Below are 21,246 nucleotides of genomic sequence, written 5' to 3'. Positions count from 1 at the left end.
ACCTCTTTGTTTTTTTATTTTTCTCTTTACAGTTTTTTCTTTTCTTCCCTTAATTTTGTTCTCTATTTCTGTCTTTCACCTTGTCTCCATTTTCTGTCTTTGTTTTCCTCTCTGCATACTGTATCTCTTTGCCTTTACTGTTTTTGTGGCGTTGCAGCAGACACACACACACACACACACACACACACACACACACTTGCACACAGTATCAGCCCTGTGTTTAACCTCTGTGCTCTCTCGGGGAGCGCAAACACACTATAATGAAGAGTTCATGGCCATTTGATGGAGCTGCTTTGTTCAATACACATTGTTCAGCTGACGGTCAATCTGGGAATTAAAGAATGCAGTTTTGTCACCTCATAACATCAAACTAAACGTGGTTCCAAGACACTATCTAGATTACGACCAGTGAGATTCATACGTCGACCATCCACTTTATTGTGTTGTTGTGATGTGTTTTCAATGGACATTGTTCAGTGGAGGGTCAGATTAAAGGATTAAAGTACATGAAGTCACGCTTCAATACAATCTTAAGTTTTATTATACTGTATGTGTATCCGATATAGTATTTGTGTGGCCATTGTTTGAGTGTAGGGTGCAGAGCTTACAGTCAGGAGCAACATAAACTCAGCCAAGTTGAATTATCTGATAAGCACATAATAGTTAAAGTTGTAATGTAACAGCAGGCAGGCTCTGTATAGATGCACATTTATATACAGAGAAATATTTAAATGATATCGGGGCACTTAGATGATTTTAGGCATAAAGGTTCACAGGCTGTAAGATTTTGCAAAGACTGTGGATCTTGCAGGGTCACTATGTGCAAAATTTCTAGCTTCAAAAATAGACACAGCTTGCTGCTATCTTTGAAATCCCCAGTAACTATACTATATGCTATAGCTAACTACTGTAGATAACCACTGTCCCAAATGGGGCTACCTGCAAGCTAACAATAGCGACTGAAATGTTTGCCATTAGCCAACAAGCTAACGGCATGTTACAGCCAAAGATTGCCAGCTTCAATCATGTATATGATTATAATATATATGATTTTTTTAAGATAGCAACCTTCAGCTGCAACATACGATTAGCTCATAGGCTAATAGCAAACATTTGAGTAGCTAAAGTTAGCTTGTAAGTAGCCCTTTTGGAGACAGTGGTTAGCTAGCTAGCTATAGCGTATAGCATACTTAACAAGGGTTTTGAGGCCTGCAGCAATTTCTGTCCATTTATATTACTTATAATGATAATAATGATAATAAGAACTTTATTTATATAGCACCTTGAGAAAAAAAAAGGTTTTAAAGTGCTTTGACAGAATAAGCAAAAGCTAAAACAGGATACTTATAAGGCAAAATAGTCTACCAACAGCAAGCCAAACAGTCCTACCAAACATAAGCGAGACAAAACTAAGTTAAGGTTAGGATAAAGTTAAAACAAGATGACAAAGAATGCAAGATGCAAAATGTCAATCTAAGTAAATACAAATAAGGAAATAAAAACAATGAATAGACAAATGAAACATATAAATAAAAAATATAATATATGCTATAGCTAACGAGCTAACCACTGTCCCAAATTGGGCTACTTGCAAGCTAACAATAGCTACTGAAATGTTTGCCATTAGCCTACAAGCTAACAGCTTGAGTGTGTCAATAAATTACTAATAACAATGACAGAGACCACACTTCCACTGGTCTTAATGTTGTTCAAACGGGTATGAACATTTTCTCTATCTTATATTAAAAATTTTGCCCTTAATGAAATATCATAAATTATTTCCCAGTCTGTTGCTCAAGACACGGCAGCTAAATAAATGGAGAACAAGTGTGTTGTGTATATGGTATCTTAGGTTAGTAAAACACAAAGATGTGTTTGTCAAATTCACAAAATGTCTCTATATTTGATTCTGTGTATGAATACCTCCTATCATAGTGATAGCAGGTATTGGTCACCACACACGTGTACATATAATGTCACTACCAGAGCCTGGTGGTCAGCAGTGTAGATATGTGTCTGTGCTTCTGGTGGTGGTCTGGTCAGTAGGTTAGGGAGCATGTTATCTGCCCAGACCTGGACTCTTATCTCTGAGCTCACTAAGGACTGTGGGTCCTGGTCTGGGTCCTTGATAGGCCACGAGTTTCTCACACACAGCAGAGAGGGAGATAAGACAGAGAGCTTCTGTGTAATGGAAGGAAAAGATACGAGCTGGTCAAGTTTAGAGAGCTGATTCTGTGTTTCTGTTTTAGTTTTGATGTCTGACCAGCGACGCCAACCAAAACTGAACCAGTGCTGGTCATCAAAGACACATGCTCTATCTCCCTCTTACTCACACTATTACATGCACACACACTTTGCCTCTTACATGACCTTATCTCAACTTTCCCAACGTTCAGTGGTTCTGACCTTTTGGTTTTATACCTCATTAAATTCATCCTCCCCAACAATCAGTCACAGCTTTAAATAACCGTAAACATTTGGCTGCATACCTCACTATTGTCAGTGAAGTGCAGCCTCACAGTTTGGACCACACGCTAAGTTTTCCAGTTTAATTTAGAGATGAAGTGTTAATTTTGACAGCTGAAAAGGTATTACAAGGATATATGGGACACAATATCCAACAGCAACAATATTCTGACACTTATGTTTCTAGTTAAGGGTATTAGCTGGTCCATACTGGCTTTAAAAGTCCTGCAAGGTCATGAAATGTCTTTCCTAGTTATGTAAAATCTGAACTGCTTGAATAATATAGGATTTATTGATCCTTGAAGTAGGTGAAATGGAGAATAGAGGGTTAAAAGTAAGAAAATAATTCAGCTTTTTGTCAGTATAAAAGAGCAGTGTGTACAATTTAGGGGGATTTTAAGTTTTTTTTTAACCAGTTGAAATTACTCCTGGTTAGAATTTCTTCAGTGTTCATCGTTCAGGAGGTTTTTACCAGGAGCCAAATTATCTGCAGAGGTCTCTTCCTTTCCAAAATGCTAGCCCAACACCTGTTGATGTTTGCTCACCTTTTTATGCCTCTGCTTCAGCGATAGCCGTGGCTGGAGGCATTTTGTTTTCAGGTTGTCTGTCTCTCAAAAATGCCTTGAAGTCATTTATAAATTTGGCACAAATGTCCACTTGGACTTTATGATGAACTGATTAGATTTTGGTGGTCAAAGGTGAAAGCCATGACCTTGCATCCATCTCATTCTTGTGAATGCCATATCTCAAGAACACCTTGAGAGAATTTGATAAAATGTGGCATCCACTTCAAGTCAAGGATTAACAGATCAGAATTCCGTGGTCAAAGGTCAAAGGCCAAAGTTCACTGTAACCTCATTTGTGGCATTCTTGTGAACCTGGTATCTCAAGAATACCTTGAACGAATTTATTCAGATTTGGCACAAATATCAACTTGATTAGATTTTGGTGGTCAAAGGTCAAAGTTACCATGACCTTGCATCCATCTCAGTCTTATGAATGCAATGTCTCAAGAACACTTTGAGAGAATGTCATCAAATTTGGCACAAACATCCACATTCGATCAAGAATTAACAGATTAGAATTTGGTGGTCAAAGGCCAAAGGTCACTGCGACCTAGTCCATCGCATTCTCTGATAAGAATTCTGTGGTCAAAGGTTAAAAGTTACTGTGATCTTGAATGTCACGTTCTTGTGAACTTGGTATCTCAAGAATACCTTGAGGGAATTTCTTTCAATTTGGCACGATTGTTAACTTGGACTCAATAATGAACTGATTAGATTTTGGTGGTCAAATTTGGCACGAGCATCTACTTAAATTATGGATTAACAAATCTGAATTTGGTGGTCAAAGGTCAAACGTCACTGTAACCTCATGCGTCGCATTCTTGAGAACCTGGTATCTCAAGAACACACTGACGAATTTTTTTCAAATTTGGCACAAATGTTCACTTGGACTCAACGATAAACTGATTGGAATTTGATTTTCAAAAATCAAGGTCACTGTGACTTTGTGTCAGTCTCATTTCATGAATGCGATATGTCAAGAAGGCCTTGAGGGAATTTTCTCAAATTTGGCACAAACATTAACTTGAACTTAAGAATTAAATAAGTAAAATTTGGTGGTCGAAGGCCAAAGTCAAGGTCACTGTGACCTCACAAAACATGTTTTTGGCCATAACAAAATTTCCCACAAATGTCTAAACATATCCCCCAAATCCTACACACTGGACCTTGTTAAATAGTATCAATTCATTTCTACAAAGGCAGAATAAATGATTGATGATCAATGTGTCAATAAGTAATTGCCAGAACTGTCCAATCAATGAGTTACCAGTCAGTCGGTATGACTTCATGTTTGCTCCTGTTGGTTTGTTTGTCCGGAGTCAGAATGACCAGGGACTGGGCCAGAACTGAAATGCAGCAATATTTTGTTTTGTTCTGTTGGTTTGGACCAAATAAACTGAAGAAAAGCATCTTAATAAGGAAGAACTGCAAGTTGTCTCCATGAAGACAAATCTCTACATGCCAGCAAGAAAATATATATATTTAGAAATGGAAAATTGGGATCCTCTAAACTACTAATTCCCCAATATGTTTTCTTTTACTGACCATTTAAAGTTTCAGAATATTTAGTTATCTTCAGGCAATAAAAGGGTTTTACCAGCTTTGTTTCATCACTGAAAACTGTATTAAAATTCACTTCCAGGCACCACTGCAAGGGTGATAACGGGGCATGTGACTCCTCAAACACTCCTTGTGTCCCATCCACCCAGTCTTACCTGTAACTTGTGTTTTAGGGTTTGCGTGATGTGTTTGAGAACTACTACAGAAAGCAGAGGAGGAAACAGGCTCGCCTTGTGCTGCAGCCCCACTCTAACATGGTATGACCCTGCACTGTCACTCTGTCTGTTTGTGTACGCGCTTTTATGTCCACACACTCCTAACTACACTTGCCCTCCCTGTGCACATACACTCCCCCTCTCCAACTCACACACACACTCCTTAATCTATAACTTATATTAATTGGTTTTGTGCTTTTTATATATATTTGAAAATAAACCTTGAACTTTATGTTAATGTTACAAGGTAATGGATTATCAGAAAAGTATCTGGTTTAGGAATCAATTATATTGTACATGTTTTCTGATGTAAATTATATTCCTGTGAAGTTGAATTTGATACATTTTGTTTTCATAAATGTATTGAATCAGGCAAATCAAAGGAATAATTCACCCTTCAAATGACCATTTGTGTATCATTTACTCACCCCATGCTTCGTTGAATTTGTGAAGAAAATTTGTGTTTCTCTTGCGTCTTCATGGTGAACGAAGAATCCAAAAACAGATAAGTTTCACTTTTAAAGTTGCCCGTCAGATGGAGCTGTCTGTTTGGGAAGTACTGAGCATACGACTGGATAAATGAGACTTTGATTATACTGCACGAGTTGTGCAAGGGTTTGTGAAAGGATGTTTTGATCTAGTTTTGCTGTTGTTGCTTCACTTCATCAAGAATTTTCTCTGTTTTGGATTCTTCTTTCATCGTAGAGGCATGCAATAACAAAGTTGTCTTCATGAATTCGACATAAGACGCTGCGAGTAATTGATATACGAATGGTCATTTGGGAGGTAAAGTATTCCTTCAAGTAGTGTTTGGCGCTAATTGATATATTTTCTACACTTTTCCTTTACTGTTGGACTCTTTATCCTTCTCTCTCTTCCCCCCTATCCCTTGCTTCCTTCCTTCTGTGTTTGTTTTTTTCTTCCTTTCACATTTCTAGCATGAAACTCTGGAGGGATACAGGCGGTACTTCAATCAGATTGTCGGGTAAGTCTGTCCGTCCATCTCCCCCTCCATCAGTCCATCTTCACGTTACCCACCTCTCCATCCATAAATCCACCATCTTTATCTGTCCATCCATTTATTGTAAGCCCTCTGTGTAGCTTGGCAGAAGACGGAGTGAGAGACGGTGAGAAAGAGAAACTTTGAGTGAAAGCAAACATTCGACATTTAGCGACACCTCATTTCATTTCATTTAAGTGACTTCTGACCATTTGACATCTTTCATCTCTCCTTCCCTCCGACTGTTTTTTTCCATCCTTTTTCATCCCTCTGGCCACACTCACCCCTCCTCTCCTACAGTATATACTTTTCCTCTCATCCATCACTCCATCCAGCTCTCTCCATTGCATTCACACGCACATTCAGACACACACACACACACACACACGCACGGACACAGTGGTGACGATTGATAGAGTGTGTGTGACGGTGGTTGGCTTATTGCTGTTATTTCTTCTGTCTGTCTGACTGGAGCAGACGCTTCTATAAACACTGCCAAGGCTGGACGGACACACACACACACACACAATGGCACACACACACACACGCACACACACAATGGCACACACACCCTCAGGTCTGTTATTCCCATTTTTGGAAAGTGCCATCCCGTGTCTCTCATCCATTGCTGTTTCTCCACCAGTCAGTCATCCCTTCATCCATTCTTCCACTCATTTCCCATCAGTTGATCCATCCAGCCCATCATCCTTTCATCAGCATCAGTAATTTAATCCTCCTTTTATTCTCAGCAGCAGCTAAAGTTGTCTTTTTTCATTTATTCGACCTTTATTTGCACCAGGCAGGTGGATGACAGTTAATATATTTCAGTCACCCTGTGACAGTAAAACTAAACTACATGTGGTAAGTTTTAGTACACACATAATAGGAAAACCAGCATGAAAGCATACAAAGTTGCTGTAAAAAGAAAAGATTAAAGTGATTAAACGACAACAGAAATGGTTCTAAATCATTATATAATTAAGGGACGTTACAGTTTCATACAACATGGGTCTGATTTTATAGATTTGGCCATCATTTGTATCATTCGTAACAGTAATACTAGAGCTGACAGGATGTCTTAGGGTGCTTTTACACCTGCCCTGTTTGGTTTGATTCAATCGAACTCAAGTCTGTTTGCCCCCTAAGTGCGGTTCATTTGGGCAGGTGCGAACACAGCAATCACACTCAGGTGCGCACCAAAACACCCGGACCGAGACCTTCTTGAAGAGGTGGTCTCAGTCTGGTTACAAACGAACTTTGGTGCGGTTCGTTTGTGGTGAGAACGTGTTCTGACCTGGATCTGAACCAGCATGTAAATGCTGCCGTGAAAACACAAACCAACTTTTTACCGTTAGTTTGATATTTATTAATCCAGATGTTTTTTATTTATTGAGGCATCAATGACTTTGACTTACAGTAGATGTTCAGTTCAACAGCTATCCAATGTCTAATAAAGTCAAAGATTGTTGACTTCTGGCAGTGCAGATTTTTTTCGCAAGAGGTTGGATATCGGATCGATTTATTGGCAAGCAGCTATTTCCTATTCCAAACTATTATTATGTCCCCCTTCCAAAATCCACCATCGGTTGGCTCTAATAATGATGACAAGGTTCATATAGCACAGTTATTGTGCTTGTAATAAACTGGACTTTTCCTTAAGCAAACACATTCATAGACAAGACAACAGACAATCTTTAACAGTCTGTCCAAGGACCTTTATGCTCTGTACCTTCAAATTTTCAAAGTGAAAAGAAATTTACTGTCCATTAAAAAAAACAGGAAGGGGGCATTGTGCACTGTGCAAATGGAAAATAAAGTTAAAGATCAATAGAAAATCCCCTCCCTGCATATTTATCCTCCTCAGTAATGACAAAGAGACTAACCATGCCCAGTCGGGCCACAAAGTCGACCACAGTGTGGCTCATTGTGGTCTGACAAGGCTCAGTGGGCATCAGTTTGAGTGAGACATGTTGTCAGTGGACATAAACCAAAGTCACTTTGCAGGCGGTTTGATCCATTTCACACAGGCGTCATTTCAAGAAAGCAGTACGACTTGTGATTGACGAGCGCGGTCCATTGCTGAGACATCAGCAGCTTTCTATGCTTGATCGGATGAATGCCCCACTTGCTCGGCTGTCATTAGTACTTGTAAATGATTTTGTAAGTCATGCCAGCTTTTCTGGAAAAGTTGTCAGAATTCACTCCACCAAAAAACTATTTTTTTTTTTTAAAACTGAGAAGGTATAAATGGGCCAAGCAGTAGTAGGATTATAATTTATTTTGCTAATGTCCAGTTTAAATCGCTACAGTCTCTACACAGATGTGATTTTCTTTGGCTGCTGCGGTGTTTTATCTCTTCAGTGGAAGCTTGACTGACAAATAAGTGGCATGTTTTTTTTTCACTGAGTCTAATTCCATTGCACATTTTGATTTTATCAATATATCAACTTTTCCACTAGCCAGGCACCAGATAAATCTGTGAGCTCATCTTTTCTCTGCTCTGGCAGATGCTTTTGGTTCCCCTACCGTTCAGATTTCCAGCCAGTCGGGCCCAGGTTAAGCCAATCACAACCGTTGATCTAATATGGGGGCGTCTTTGAGATGATGACCAAAACCTTGCAGAGCCTTTGCACCTTACGTAAAATTTGTGCTGGCATTATGTTTGGCTTGTGCACCCTTGTTCCAGAACACTATGCGCACAAAGCTAGCTCAGTAAAGAGGAGCGCCGTTCTGTTTTCAAAAACATCCAAGATGGCCGCTGCTGACGTGAACTTTCTGTTGACGAATTCTGATCACAAAAATGGCAGCACCTGGTAGCCCCTTTTACACTGCCTGTTCAAGACGGGAATATTGCGCCATTATGCCGCCTCAGTGTTTTTACATTTAAAGTACGATCATAGTATTGGGGAACTGAGTTGTCTCGCCTATCAGTTGGGAACTGAGGTAGTAACAGAGCCGAAATGATGTCCGTATAAATCGGGCAGCCAGCATGGGTGGCACGGATATGACAGTTTGAAAACATGTTATGTTTGCGACCCACTGCAGGAGATTTAAAAAGTAGCTGATAGTAGTTAGCGGCTAACTCAAAGAAGAACAGCAGCTGAAAATGCCTGCAAATTGGGAAAACAATGAGATCCGTGAGCTCCTTACCCTTTGAGCATAGGAGGAGATCAGCTGCCATATAACAGAGACGACAAATGATTTTTATTGCCATGTTATGCCATTGGTATTTTTTAGAAAATGCTGCTGACACGTCTGTCATATGTCACACTAGAGGCCAATGCTGTTGTGCCTGTCACGTCTCTTATGTTTCTGCAATGCCGGGTTGCTGTGTATAACGTCACACTGGTGGTATTAGGGCTGCCTCAGACTAAGAATTTTCCTAGTTGACGAATAGTTGTCACTTGGGGCCATTAGTCGACTAGTCGCCTGCATGTTTAGGATAATAATCTAAATATTAAATGATATATTTTGGTGGTTTGAGTTGAAGGTGTGATAAAGAATAGTATCAGTAACATTGTTAACACTGTGCTACATTACAGAGAAATACAAAACCGTACTAATGAACCTTCATTATTATAGGCTTATATTTTATCTACAAGTGCACGTCACACACTGAGCGAGCCGCCTGTTAATGTTCATAAAAACTTGTGGGTGGAAACGCACTGATTACCTCTTTGAAGGTGACAGCAAGAGTCCAGGAGTCTCTGCATCTGGCCAAGAAATTATGACGCATATAACGGCCTCATAAACCTACAACTTCTTGTTTGTCACTTTGGGTTCTGTATGGATAGGCTTAATTATTTTGGTGTATCACAAATGACACTCTGTTGTCTGTCTTTTCATCCTTTGTCATCCCCTCCTTCCCTCATCCAGCTTCTTTGTTGTTGAGGATCACGTCCTTCACACCACGCAGGGTTTGGTCAACAGAGCATATGTGGAGGAGCTTTGGGAGTTGGCGCTGTCCAAAATTGTTGCTGCCCTGAGGACTCACTCCGTAAGGACACAAGCAAGCTAGATACTGCTTATAATGACGGGTCTTTATTCCCATTAATATCACACATTCCTCTGTCTCCTCAGTCGTACTGTGACAACCCTGACCTGGTGCTGGATCTGAAGAACCTCATTGTCCTGTTTGCTGACACACTGCAGGTATGTGTGTGTGATTAACTGTCCACTGTAAAGAAAGGGGAAGGCTTTCCATCCCTGCAGCACTCGTTAAAATCATACTGTATGAAATTCAGTTTTTTCTTTCCCAACTTGGTGTTCTTGTACTTCTTGTTCTTATATTCAGACATCTTGGCACATGCTGAGTAAGCTATTTGACCCCAGGGGCCCATAAAACCTGTTCAGAGCATGTTGTGTAGTTTTAAAATGGACGGCTGCCAGTCTCTGAAGAAAGACTCTCTTTCTCAATTTAACCTTTTTAGACAGAGAAGTTTATCATCTGATGTCAGTTTGCTCTCCGCTTATTTATTCTCCACTGTATGAATGAACTACCCTGGATGGATTGAGTGTGATGGATGAGAGGATGGAGAGATATGGGGGATGTGGGCAAAAACCGGACAGGAGAAACCTTCAGAGATGAGTGAGAGAGAACGAGTGGAGTGATGAATAGAGGATGGTAAAAAGTCGTTCATGTGAAGTGATGAGGTGCTGCGGAATGGTTGAATTCACCCTCAAGTACATTACGGAGGAATGTGCATTCATTACAATTTTATTTTAAGATGTTTTTGTCATTTCATCCACGTCCTATATTTGACACTTTTTTTTAAAACTTGATAGATATAAATGTAGCTTAATAAAAAACATGTAACGCACACGTTGGGCTGTATCTTACAGCCGGTGGAAAGCAAGTTGCAAATGCAACTTTCAAGGCCAAAACACACTGGTGGGGAACACTGCGCATCAAAAATACCGCCCCTTTTATTTTCAGCGTATGACCCCACACTGGCAGCAGCAAGATGCCCTTTGACGCTCCTGGACATGCCGCCCCGCAGCACTTTATGCCACTGTCCTATTTCCAGCCTTGCTGGCCCCAGAATTAAATGGATTGTTGCCCCACTGGCTCTCTGCTCGTACATAACAGCTCCAGTAGCAGCTCTTTTTCTCTGCTCCTGTAGCAGCTTGACTCTTCTCCTCAGCATTGATGCAAAGAGAACTCTGTAGATGTTGCTGTGTCTTGTGTGTGACAAAGAATGGATGAGGAGACTCGTTGCTGAGGTCGAGAAATATCCCGTGCTGAAGTTGGTGAAGATTCTCAGTCATCCAGGTCATGGTCACTTCGAACTGAAGAAGCTTCTTGGATGAGAGGCGAAACATCTTCAAGAAATGCAAGCAAGTCTAGTTGCCTACAATATAGCACTTATGATCACGAGCTAAACGACCCACAATCCCATCATTATAAAGATAATTGCTATAAAGATAATGCCTGGCGAGTCATAGCTCTGGAGATCGGCTCTGCAGGTGAGAAATCGAGTTTAATTAGGGGCTGTCCACACATGAGTTTAAGCCAATGCAGAGGTGGAGGAAGTACAGATCTTTCAGTAAAAATAGTAATGACTTTGCGTGGTCATCTGTTGACGAGCTGCAGTGCGACACATTCAGTGTGTGCTAGGGGTGGCATGTGATGCGCGTTACATGATGCACTGCGCCGTGCCGGTGTGTTTTCAGCTTCATTACTGGTTTCAAACCAACACAGTTGTCATTTTCACGACCAGCACCTACATTGTGTAAATAGTAAATGTACTTGTGCCAATCTGTGAGCCCATGGGCATGTAAGTCAGGTCAGGCACACTGGCTACGGTTACATGATGGCTTCTCATTCAGAATGAAATAAATCTGAATGAAATCATTTGGAATTAAAGTTTTAAAGGTAGTTTACAGGGGAAATATTCATTCCGAATGAGGGTTTACACAGGAGATCAGTTTAATCGCCTTTATTTGGGTCCGCACAAGGTTTGGGGCAGGGAAGGTTTCTGATTGGATAGGGGGCGGGCGGATGTTACGTGTTTACATTTACCGGAAGAAAACACTACAGTCCTCGCTCCGGATAACAAGATGCTTGACGACGCCGTTCTTAGTGCCTTTTTTGGGCTTGTTTTGCTTATATTCTTGAAGCAGCAGTACGACAACAACCTTGTTCTGCTAATGCTTCGTCTGTTGAGCAGGAGAAGGGAGGCAGAAGACCGTGTGGTGAATGCAACGAGTCCGACTGCTCTATCTCAGCCCGTTGCCATGCGTGCTATATACGTCATCGTGCCAGAAGGGCAAGGAAACGAGCATGCGCAGAAAGACCGGAATGAACTTAGAGAGGAATGAGTGTATACATGCACACAAAATTCTTTCATTCGGAATGACAAACGGAATAAACCACCCCCTTTAATCGGATTTAATTTTCAATCGGAATAACAGTTTACATGACCACTTTTAATAGGAATGGCCTTTCATTCCGAATGAAAGTGGAATTAAACTGTCCATGTAAACGTACTGACTGTTGGCGTATTGTGTGATACTCTGTAAAATGTGAACGTAGCAGAGATCAGAGCAGAGCTGCTGTCCGACTCCCCATTTAGAGAGATGCTATGCACATTTACACACTAGCAGCGTCATTTCACTGATTGTTTCAGAAGCTGGAAGTCAAGTTTTGCTTTGTCAAGTTTATAACTACAGTTTTTAGTCTTGCTTAAATATCCCACAATATTTGCTGCAATGACAATACGCAGAAAACTGCTCGCTTCTCTAATTTGCCAAATCCACCATCTAAAAGCACACTTGGCTTTTAAAGGGAATGAAAAAGGACACTGATTGGCTGAATACATGTTACGCCTACAGCACACCTATGATTAATTAAGGGACAAAACACAACCCCTTTGCCCCTTGCACCTTACTTTGGGTCGAGATTTTTAGCCGTTTAACCAGCAAAATGGAGTTGGACACGCTCTAAATGCACTTGCGCCACATAGTTGAGCCCATGTGCCATAGACTGCCTAAATACAGCCCACATATTTGAGGCAAAAACAAAAAAATTACATGAAAAGTAGAGATTTTTTTCACTCAGTGGTGTAAAACTGTTTCGACCTCAATTCAGCCTCTTTGCTCATCCATGTTCACATGTTCTGGTGCAGCTGGATGCTGACTGGTTGCTCTGGTTTTCCTCTCCCGCAGGGTTACGGTTTCCCTGTGTCACAGCTGTTTGACATGCTGCTGGAGATGAGGGAGCAGTACGGAGAAATCCTGCTCAAGAGATGGAACATCACCTTCAGGTACTGATCACTGACCGATGACACACCTTTGCTGTGTTTGCACGGCAGAGGGCGATTGGGAAATTGTCCATGTTTAGGTGATTGTGTTTGTTTTCCAGTAGCTGAGGACATGGTACTGAGTGCGTGCTGAAATGACCTTCCCCTTTCTAGTCATGAGGTCATGAGGGTGCTCCTAAGTTTGCAGTGTTGGTTTGTGGGAAACGTCCTCGTCCTGGTTTTGAAGTTTTACGACCAGCCAGAGAGAGGAAGTGTTTTAAAGCAAACGTCCGGAACATTCTCTACCCTCCAGAATGGGTAGTACCCTTACAAGACTCTGTCTGTGTGTGTGTGTGTGTGTGTGTGTTTGGGCTTACATGCCATTGTTTCACCATAGCTTTTGTCCAATGACACCAGTGGGACTTACAGCGAGAATGGACAAACAAACACACACTCCCTCTTTCTCTCTCTCTCTTTCACACACTCTCTAACTCACACACACAAACACACACACACACACACACACACACACTGGGGAAGCCGCAGGAATGTTGTGTTGTATTGTTGGAGAGGGAGCGCTCTCCGGTTCACGGCCTCTCCATGGAACGTTGGAACGTCCGAACTCTGGAGCGCCAACAAGAAGTGGGGGTGGTGAGAGAGGGGAGGGTGGTAAGAAAACCTCAAGCATTAGAATGACCCCCAATGGGATGATTGTGTGTGTGTGCGTGTGTGTGAGAGAGAGAGAAGAAGTGAGGGCATCCCAGTCATTCCTGTTAGCCTCTTTTGGATTGTCTGAAAATAGAAGACAGGAAATGACTTACCTGTGTTTTTGTTTTTCTCCTCTCCAGGCAGGTGTTGGACCAGGACAACTACAGTCCGATCCCAGTCTCAACTGAGCAGGAGTACAGACACTACACTTCCCAGTTTCCCCTGCAAGACCCCGAACTGGAAAAGGTAGAGACTGACAGAGAAGATGGAGCAGAAGTGAGATAGAGAGCAGATAACAGCAGGGTCAGGACTCTTCTAAAAGCTAAAACTTCTCCCGGGTAGAATTCCTTCAGTGTTTATTGCTCAGGAGGTTTTTTCAGGGAGCCGAATTATCCAAAACAAACGGACCAGAGAATGGTTGCACAAAACACCTAAAGTTTTCTCCTTAAGCATGACACTCGAGGCTTAATTTCTCCTTGGCTCACAGACTTACACAGGTGAAAAATCTGTGTTTTTCTGATGCTGTCATCATAGAGGGGCTTCTTACTGCGGTGGCCAATGCGAAAACGCAAATATTCCTATCTGGAGCCAGTGTTCGTTTTCCCCGTTCTGGGCTACTATAGAAATATTGTGGTGCAACATGGTGATCTCCATACATGAGAACAGCTGATGTAGATATAAACGGCTCATTCTGAGGGAACAATGTGTCATGTGACTGCAGTTGGTTCAGATCCAGGTCAGAACACGTTCTCACCACAAACGAACCGCACCAGAGTTCGTGTGTAACCGGACTGAGACCACCTCTTCAAGAAGGTCTTGGTCTGGTTGTTTTGGTGCGCACCTGAGTGTGAGTGCTGTGTTCACACCTGCCCAAACGAAATGCACTTAGGGGGCAAACAAACTTGAGTTCAATCGAACCGAACAGAGCAGGTGTGAAAGCACCCTAAAACCTACACACTGGACTTTAACTCCAGCCCTGTGTGATGTTGGTTGTGTGCAAAATTTGTAGTAAATTTCTACTAAAATCTCACTTAATCCCTGTTTTTCCCTCCAGCTTCCCTTCCCCAAGAAGCTTCCCTTCTCCGAGTTTGTGCCAAAAGTCTACTGCCAGCTCAAAGAGTTCATCTACGCTTGTTTGAAATACTCTGAAGACCTGCATCTCAGGTACACTCACACACACAATCTCCATCTCTGTCACTCAGATTCATGCTCTCAGTGTTGGCTCTTTAGTAAAGGGTTTTTTTCCGCTTGTTGTCAACCCTCGTGGAAATCTCGATTTTGTTTGTTGATCTGATGAGGGTTTGGACAACCTCGTATCTCCTCAGTTGCACCTTAAGTCACCAGCTGCTTTATTTTACCTGTTGTTGCGGGTCTCTTCTGGTTCAGAGGTTCACGCTTCCCCACCCCGAGTTTCAGTTCCCGCTGCGCAGACACCACAACCAACCAGTAAAAGTTGTTACTGAGGGGGACTCAGACATGATCCCTCACTGGCCTCCCACCCAAAACCACTCCCCTTGAAGACTTTTTCATTTTAATTCATCTAACTAGAATTTAGGGAGTCTCAATTATTTTTTTTCAAAGTCAAAGATGCTTCCTTGGTAGGATGGGTCCTTCCGAGTCAGATCCTGCAGAGGCTAGGTGAGACTCCTTCCTAACATTCGGTGAACACACATTGGAACAGGCTTGCACGTGCCCAGGTGTGCAGCATTGAAGATGATGCGGCTTCAATTCCAGTGAATCGAGCGCAAAGAGTTATGGAAATTTCGTGTCCGCTGAGGATACACACACGCATCCTTGAAAATTCTCTGATTTCAGAGTCTTACAATGGAAAGTTTCTCCTCCTCTGTGCCGATGCATTACGTCTGTCTGTACCAAAGGGTAGCGTGAAAGTCAAGGGCGCTCACTCCGCAGCAAAATCTGGAGACTAAAACGTCACCAGAAGCACACTGACTGGCAAAAAAATGATTAACTTGAAGCAACGTCAGTCAAGTGAGGGGTCTGCGACTGACGATTCGAATCTCAGACTTTCAGGGGGCAGCCCACGTAGGGAGCCGAAACTTTAGCAAGCTAACTAAGCTAACGTCGAGTTGGTCTTTACCCCCAATCCTTTCCCTCAATGCTCGTTAGCGAAAGCAAAAGTGACCCCAGATTGACTCTCGTTTTGGAACGAGCTTTGTTCGCTGAAGAGTGGGTCATAAGTAGTCTGACTGGGCGGAAGTTCGCTGCATAGATCAACCTCTCACTGGGCGGAACGAGCCACCCGCTGAAGTACCGCCCTACCACCTCCGGTTGTGTAGCAGTTTTCAACTGTTTTCAACACGTCCTTTACTCAGTTTTGAGATGTTTGATCTTGCGGGGATGTAGCCATTTTTCTGCCATGCTTCGCGTCCTGTAGGCAATATTTTTGTGGGCGTGTTACACCAAAACCTGTTTCCCCCCGGCAATCTTTTTGCAAGCACACCGTTGCTGTGGCACTGCTCAGAACGATTGTGATTGGTTGAAAGAAATACAAGCAGCTGGGGTGTTTTTTTCTCCAGTCTTAAAGTGAGAGTCGGCCCAGCCAGACCTTTCTTTTCTTGAGAAAGGTCTGGTGGGCGAGACTAGGTCATAAGTGATGACTGATTGGGATTCATTCTGAATGAGGCCACATGTAATGTCACAGGAAAACCGTGCGTAGTATACCTTTACACAGATCCTTAAATATGAAAAAAATCTCCTTCCTTTTAGTGTTAGTTTGAATATTGCATAAAATTCGCCCTAGTGCCAGTTGTTGGAACTCAAACCAATCCGGATTTACAGCTGCCAGGAACTGAACTCTTGGTCACTGCAGTGGGCACTGAACACCATAATGCTCACTTGCCCAGAAAAATATTTTTCTCCATCACTTTCTGCCATTGTCCCTCTTTCTTTCCCCCTTTTCTCACTCACGTACACACACACACACACACACACACACACAATCACACACACAATCACACACACGGATACAGCAGACTTTCCTTAGTCGATTCTTTCCGTTCTGAGCAGGGATCTTTGTCTCATTAGATTTGGCCCGCATGAGGACAGACGCACACACACACACACCACAACTCAGCAATCAAGCCCAGCTTCTGTTCCATGTTCTGTCGAGGTTAAACAGTAACCTTCTGAGTGTGTGTGTGTGTGTGTGTGTGTGTGTGTGTGTGTGTTGGTTACGGTTGATGGAAGAATTAACTAAAACAATGCAGCCACTTTTCTACCGAGGAGACGAGCAATCAGGAAACAACTTCCGCTGTCCAGAAGGATTCCACAGGGCTGGGATTCAGCCAGACACACACAAACACACACACACACACACACACACACACACACACACACTGCGATCAACATACATGGAGACACAAGCTCATATACGTGCACGTGAATACACAGGAAACTTGAACTGCCTATGTAAACGTACAAGACCCGAAGAAGCAAACATGTTCCTGCATATTTAACAACTAAACCCAGTGTGTATCCTTGTGTTTGATGTGTATTATTAGCGTCAAGCTCTGATTTGGTCGCTGGTTTCAAACTCTGGCACTTTATTTTATTCGTGCTCATATCCCTGTGGGTCATGTGGCTTTTTTCAGTGAGCATATTTGTGTGTGTATTTATTCTGTATCCAGTGTCTGCATGTTCGATACTGTTCCTCCACGGGCATCTGTGCATACGCTCACGTGTTGTGTGCTTTTTGTGTAAATAGATCTGTGTTTCTGTTTGTATGTGCTCATGCATGTGTGTCAGTGTGTTGATTCTCCGTGGGGGCTGGGAACCGGGGAGGTACCATTGATCCGTGACCGGCGGAAGAATGAGAGACGGAGGCAGGAGGAGGAGTGATTGGGGCAAAGAGGAAAAAAGGTTGTCTAATCAAAGGGAAGGAATTGGTTTAATAGAAAAAAGAAGACACAAACTATCAGTCTTTGTGTATTCACTTATTTTGGCATGCTGGGATGTTAATTGTTAATTGAGGCCCAAGAAGCAGGTTTTTAGGCTCGAGGGAATTTCTTCTTTGGCACAAACATCCACTTGTACTCAGTGATAAACCGATTAGAATTTGGTGGTCAAAGGACAAAGGTTAAGGTCACTCTGGCCCCCTCTATCACATTCCCATAAACACTAGCCCCTTTTACACTGCCAGATTTTCGGCGAATGTTGGGCCGTTTTGCCGGCAAGCTGCGAGCGTTTAGACACACAGAGCCGGATTGGCGAGTTGATCCAAGGTGCCCAATTTTCCGCCTCGTAGGGTAGTCATACTGGCGGAACCCTTTTAGTTTAAACAGACCAAGGCGACCTTCCGCCATGGGAGGGGCTGTTGATGACTTGCGGGAGGAGCTGTTGATGACGCCGCACGTGCGACCCACTGGCGGTGGATAAACAGGAAACAGCTAGTAGCAGGAATTAGCGAGCAGCTAGTAGCAAGAGGGAAACGCAAACCTGACAGACACTGTAAAGATGAGCAACTGGGGAGACAAGGAATTGCGTGCCCTCCTTGTCCTCGCAAACGAAGAGGCCATTAACTGTCAGGGGATGGTGAAGAACGGGCCAACTTGCGAGAGAATCGCCGAAGGACTGACTAGCGGCGGCTGTTGCTTGCTCACACACAAGGCACATTCTCTATAAACAAAAGTAGGTAGGCGGCATTTTGCCACACTCCCTGATTTTTTTTTTTATACTGCCAATGCTGAAAGAAGACTGATTGGGCTTTCCTCCAAATTTGCACAATTCCTATCTAAAAAGGGCTGCAGTATCTTAACACTTTCCCGCCATTGATGAGATATTCCGTCAATACCTTTTTTTCCCTGTTATAAGATAGGGGGCGCTGTTACATGTCTTGTGAAATAGAACACCAGTCCCGCGTCGAAAAACAAACTCAGAAGAAGATCCGCTGGAAACCGGAACATGCAGCAGCTTGTAAACTGCAGGAAAAAAAACGTCGCTGACGGAAAAGTTTATGGTAGTGCAAGCCGTGGAGATGTTGATGGACTCAGACTCGGCAATTCCTGTTTTGATCAACATTCTGTATCTGATTTAGATGTAGAAGCAAACGAGTTTGGTGGGAAAAAATGGGATCGCCATGATGGTGACAGTGACGCAGAGGGAGACAACAGACCACTCAACGATCACTGAACGTTGCAACGTGATATGCTGTACGTCAAAGAGAATATTATTTTCATTTATTCAATTCAAACTGACGTAAGGAAAAGAGACAAAAGAAAAAATGTAAAGGTTATACTTGAAAATGACTGTCTCTGACAAAAATTAGTTTTTCTCAATGCACAAATTCAAGTGGTGATAACAAAATAAGAATAAGATAGAATATTCCGTGGGTCTTAAAAGGTTAGTGAATATGATCAAAATACTTGCGGTAGCTGGGGACTAATACTAATAATACTCTGGTGGGGAAAGTGTTAAGAACACCTTGAGGGAATTTCTTCAAATTTGGCACAAACAACCACTTGACAGCTTGACATTTGACAACCAGCGTGTCAGCTCTGTGATAGTCTGGTGACCTGTCCAGGGTGTACTGGCCCAGTGTCAGCTGGGATAGGCTCCAGCCCTCCGCGACCCCTAACAGGACAAGCGGTTACGGAAAATGAATGAATGAAACCTTAAAGGTACGAGTCTTCAAGAAACCTAATAAAACTATACTAAATAAATATATGCCAAGCTGCTAAAACATGCATGCTCCCTATCGTGGTATTAAACATGACAAAAATATATCATTTTTAGCAGCAGTTGTCTGAAAAAGTTGCTCTGCTCCTGTTTGATTCTTTAGATTATTTAAACACTCTGAAATCATCTGTCTGAACCAACAAAAGTCTCCACTCTGATGTTTTCACGTGTAAAAGTTTCTCTCCGGTCTCTTGCTGACCAGACAGCGCTAATCGCTCTTCTCAATCAGAGTAATGACTCCACTATTTGACCTGGCTTGATTTCTACAGTCCTGCACACCCTGCTATCTGGTTACCACGGCGGCACGCCTTCCTGCCCACTTCAAACGCACACAGATGCACAAGTCCGGAAGCAGACGGGATGATGGAGCAGGATTTTTGGTCATTGATCCCTTTGAACTCTGACCTCTCTTTGCAATTCTGATTTGGGGGAAAGGGAGTGTATGTATGTGTGTGTGTGTGTGTGTGTGTGTGTGTGTGTGTGTGTGTGTGTGCGCGCAAGTTCACCTACTTTCCTTCTTCAAGTGCATAAAATGCGCTCCACTTTTCTACCTCCACATGTGCATCTTTGTTGTGCAGATGTGTCTGTTAGTGGTTCTACATGCTTTTCGACATGCTAGCAGCTTGTCTCTAGGGATGGCAGTGTCTGCCTACAAAAAGACTTTTTCCTTTTGCAGTATTTGTGAAGTTGTTTCCAACTCGTTGCACACTTTTTTGGAAGCAACCAGGCCTCCTCATTCAGCCCACTGAGTACTGAAGCACACCCATTTCCTGCATAGGTCTCAAGGCCAAGACACACCAAACCAATATTAAGGAAGTAGTGGCGACGAAGGACGATAGTTGTGCTGCCTCTTGTCCAAAAAGTTGCACTTGAACACACGGCAAAGACTACAGCCAACTGCGAACCAGCACGTACATTCCACGCCTGCATGAGAAGAAACAACTCTCCATAGCAACAGGCAACGGTAATCTGTATTCAAGAAAGAAAACTTGAAGACCAACAGGACGGATTGAAGACGCTTGTTGGCTAGATAGCACATTGACAACACAACCTGATGTTGACAGAACAAAGGATAGCGAACAGTAACACAAACAATAACAAACTGCTAATGCTAAAGAGCTTAAGGGCTAAAAAGAAAAGAAAATCTTACCAAGTATAACAAGTTTGTTCTAGTCTCAAGCGCTCTTGACTTTAGCTGCTTGTTTGCTTTCCTCACTTCTGTTTCTCTGGAGTGAGTTGAACTGCCAGTCGGAGTGATTTCACTCTCCAACAGACTCTGCTGTCGATTCAACCTGCTGAGTACGCGGAAAAAACACCAACAAGGGCCAACTAGAGCCAACAGTGTGGAACACACTGCCAAAACTAAGGCCAACTGGCGGTGCGGTGTGTCAGGACACAGGAATCAGGAATCCATGCCTTCGAGTCTTGGAGTATTATCAAGGTACAGGAATAGTACATGGAGGCGTGAGCTTGAGCGTGTATAAGCACTGGTGTGAAGGTGGAAATGAGAGTTGCTGTCCCGTTCCTGCTGTGGATCGCTGCCCGTGTTTGGGTGGAGCAACGACATGGTCATGGTGTTGAGATTGGGATGTCTTGAATCTTAAATCATATCACAACCAGAAACCATGGATTACCAGAACCATCTGGAAACATGGCCGAACATAAAGCAGCAGCCAACAATATAAGAAAACGGAAATGGTAAATGGACTGCACTTGTATAGTGCTTCTCTAGTCTTCCAACCATTCTAAGCGACCGAGGCTACCATACAAGTTGCCACCTGCTACTCAGTGACTAT

The 21,246-nt window shown here is 42.7% G+C and overlaps 1 protein-coding gene across 2 annotated transcripts in view; it reads left to right on the top strand.

Annotated features, from left to right (window-relative positions):
* The window catches only part of exoc6b (exocyst complex component 6B), a 154,493-nt gene that overhangs the window by 48,713 nt on the left and 84,534 nt on the right, over nucleotides 1-21,246 (top strand). For both annotated transcript variants that reach the window (XM_049569380.1, XM_049569381.1), the window contains exons 9-15: nucleotides 4,766-4,849; nucleotides 5,746-5,792; nucleotides 9,684-9,804; nucleotides 9,888-9,959; nucleotides 12,975-13,072; nucleotides 13,897-14,002; nucleotides 14,811-14,920. In XM_049569380.1, coding sequence (XP_049425337.1) covers nucleotides 4,766-4,849; nucleotides 5,746-5,792; nucleotides 9,684-9,804; nucleotides 9,888-9,959; nucleotides 12,975-13,072; nucleotides 13,897-14,002; nucleotides 14,811-14,920 — 638 coding nt within the window. The remainder of the gene's footprint in view (nucleotides 1-4,765; nucleotides 4,850-5,745; nucleotides 5,793-9,683; nucleotides 9,805-9,887; nucleotides 9,960-12,974; nucleotides 13,073-13,896; nucleotides 14,003-14,810; nucleotides 14,921-21,246) is intronic.

Source organism: Epinephelus fuscoguttatus, linkage group LG23 (genome assembly GCF_011397635.1).
Source record: "Epinephelus fuscoguttatus linkage group LG23, E.fuscoguttatus.final_Chr_v1".
Classification (NCBI taxonomy): Eukaryota; Metazoa; Chordata; class Actinopteri; order Perciformes; family Serranidae; genus Epinephelus; species Epinephelus fuscoguttatus.
Note: the sequence above shows the minus strand (reverse complement) of the source record. Positions and strands in the feature narration are given on the sequence as shown.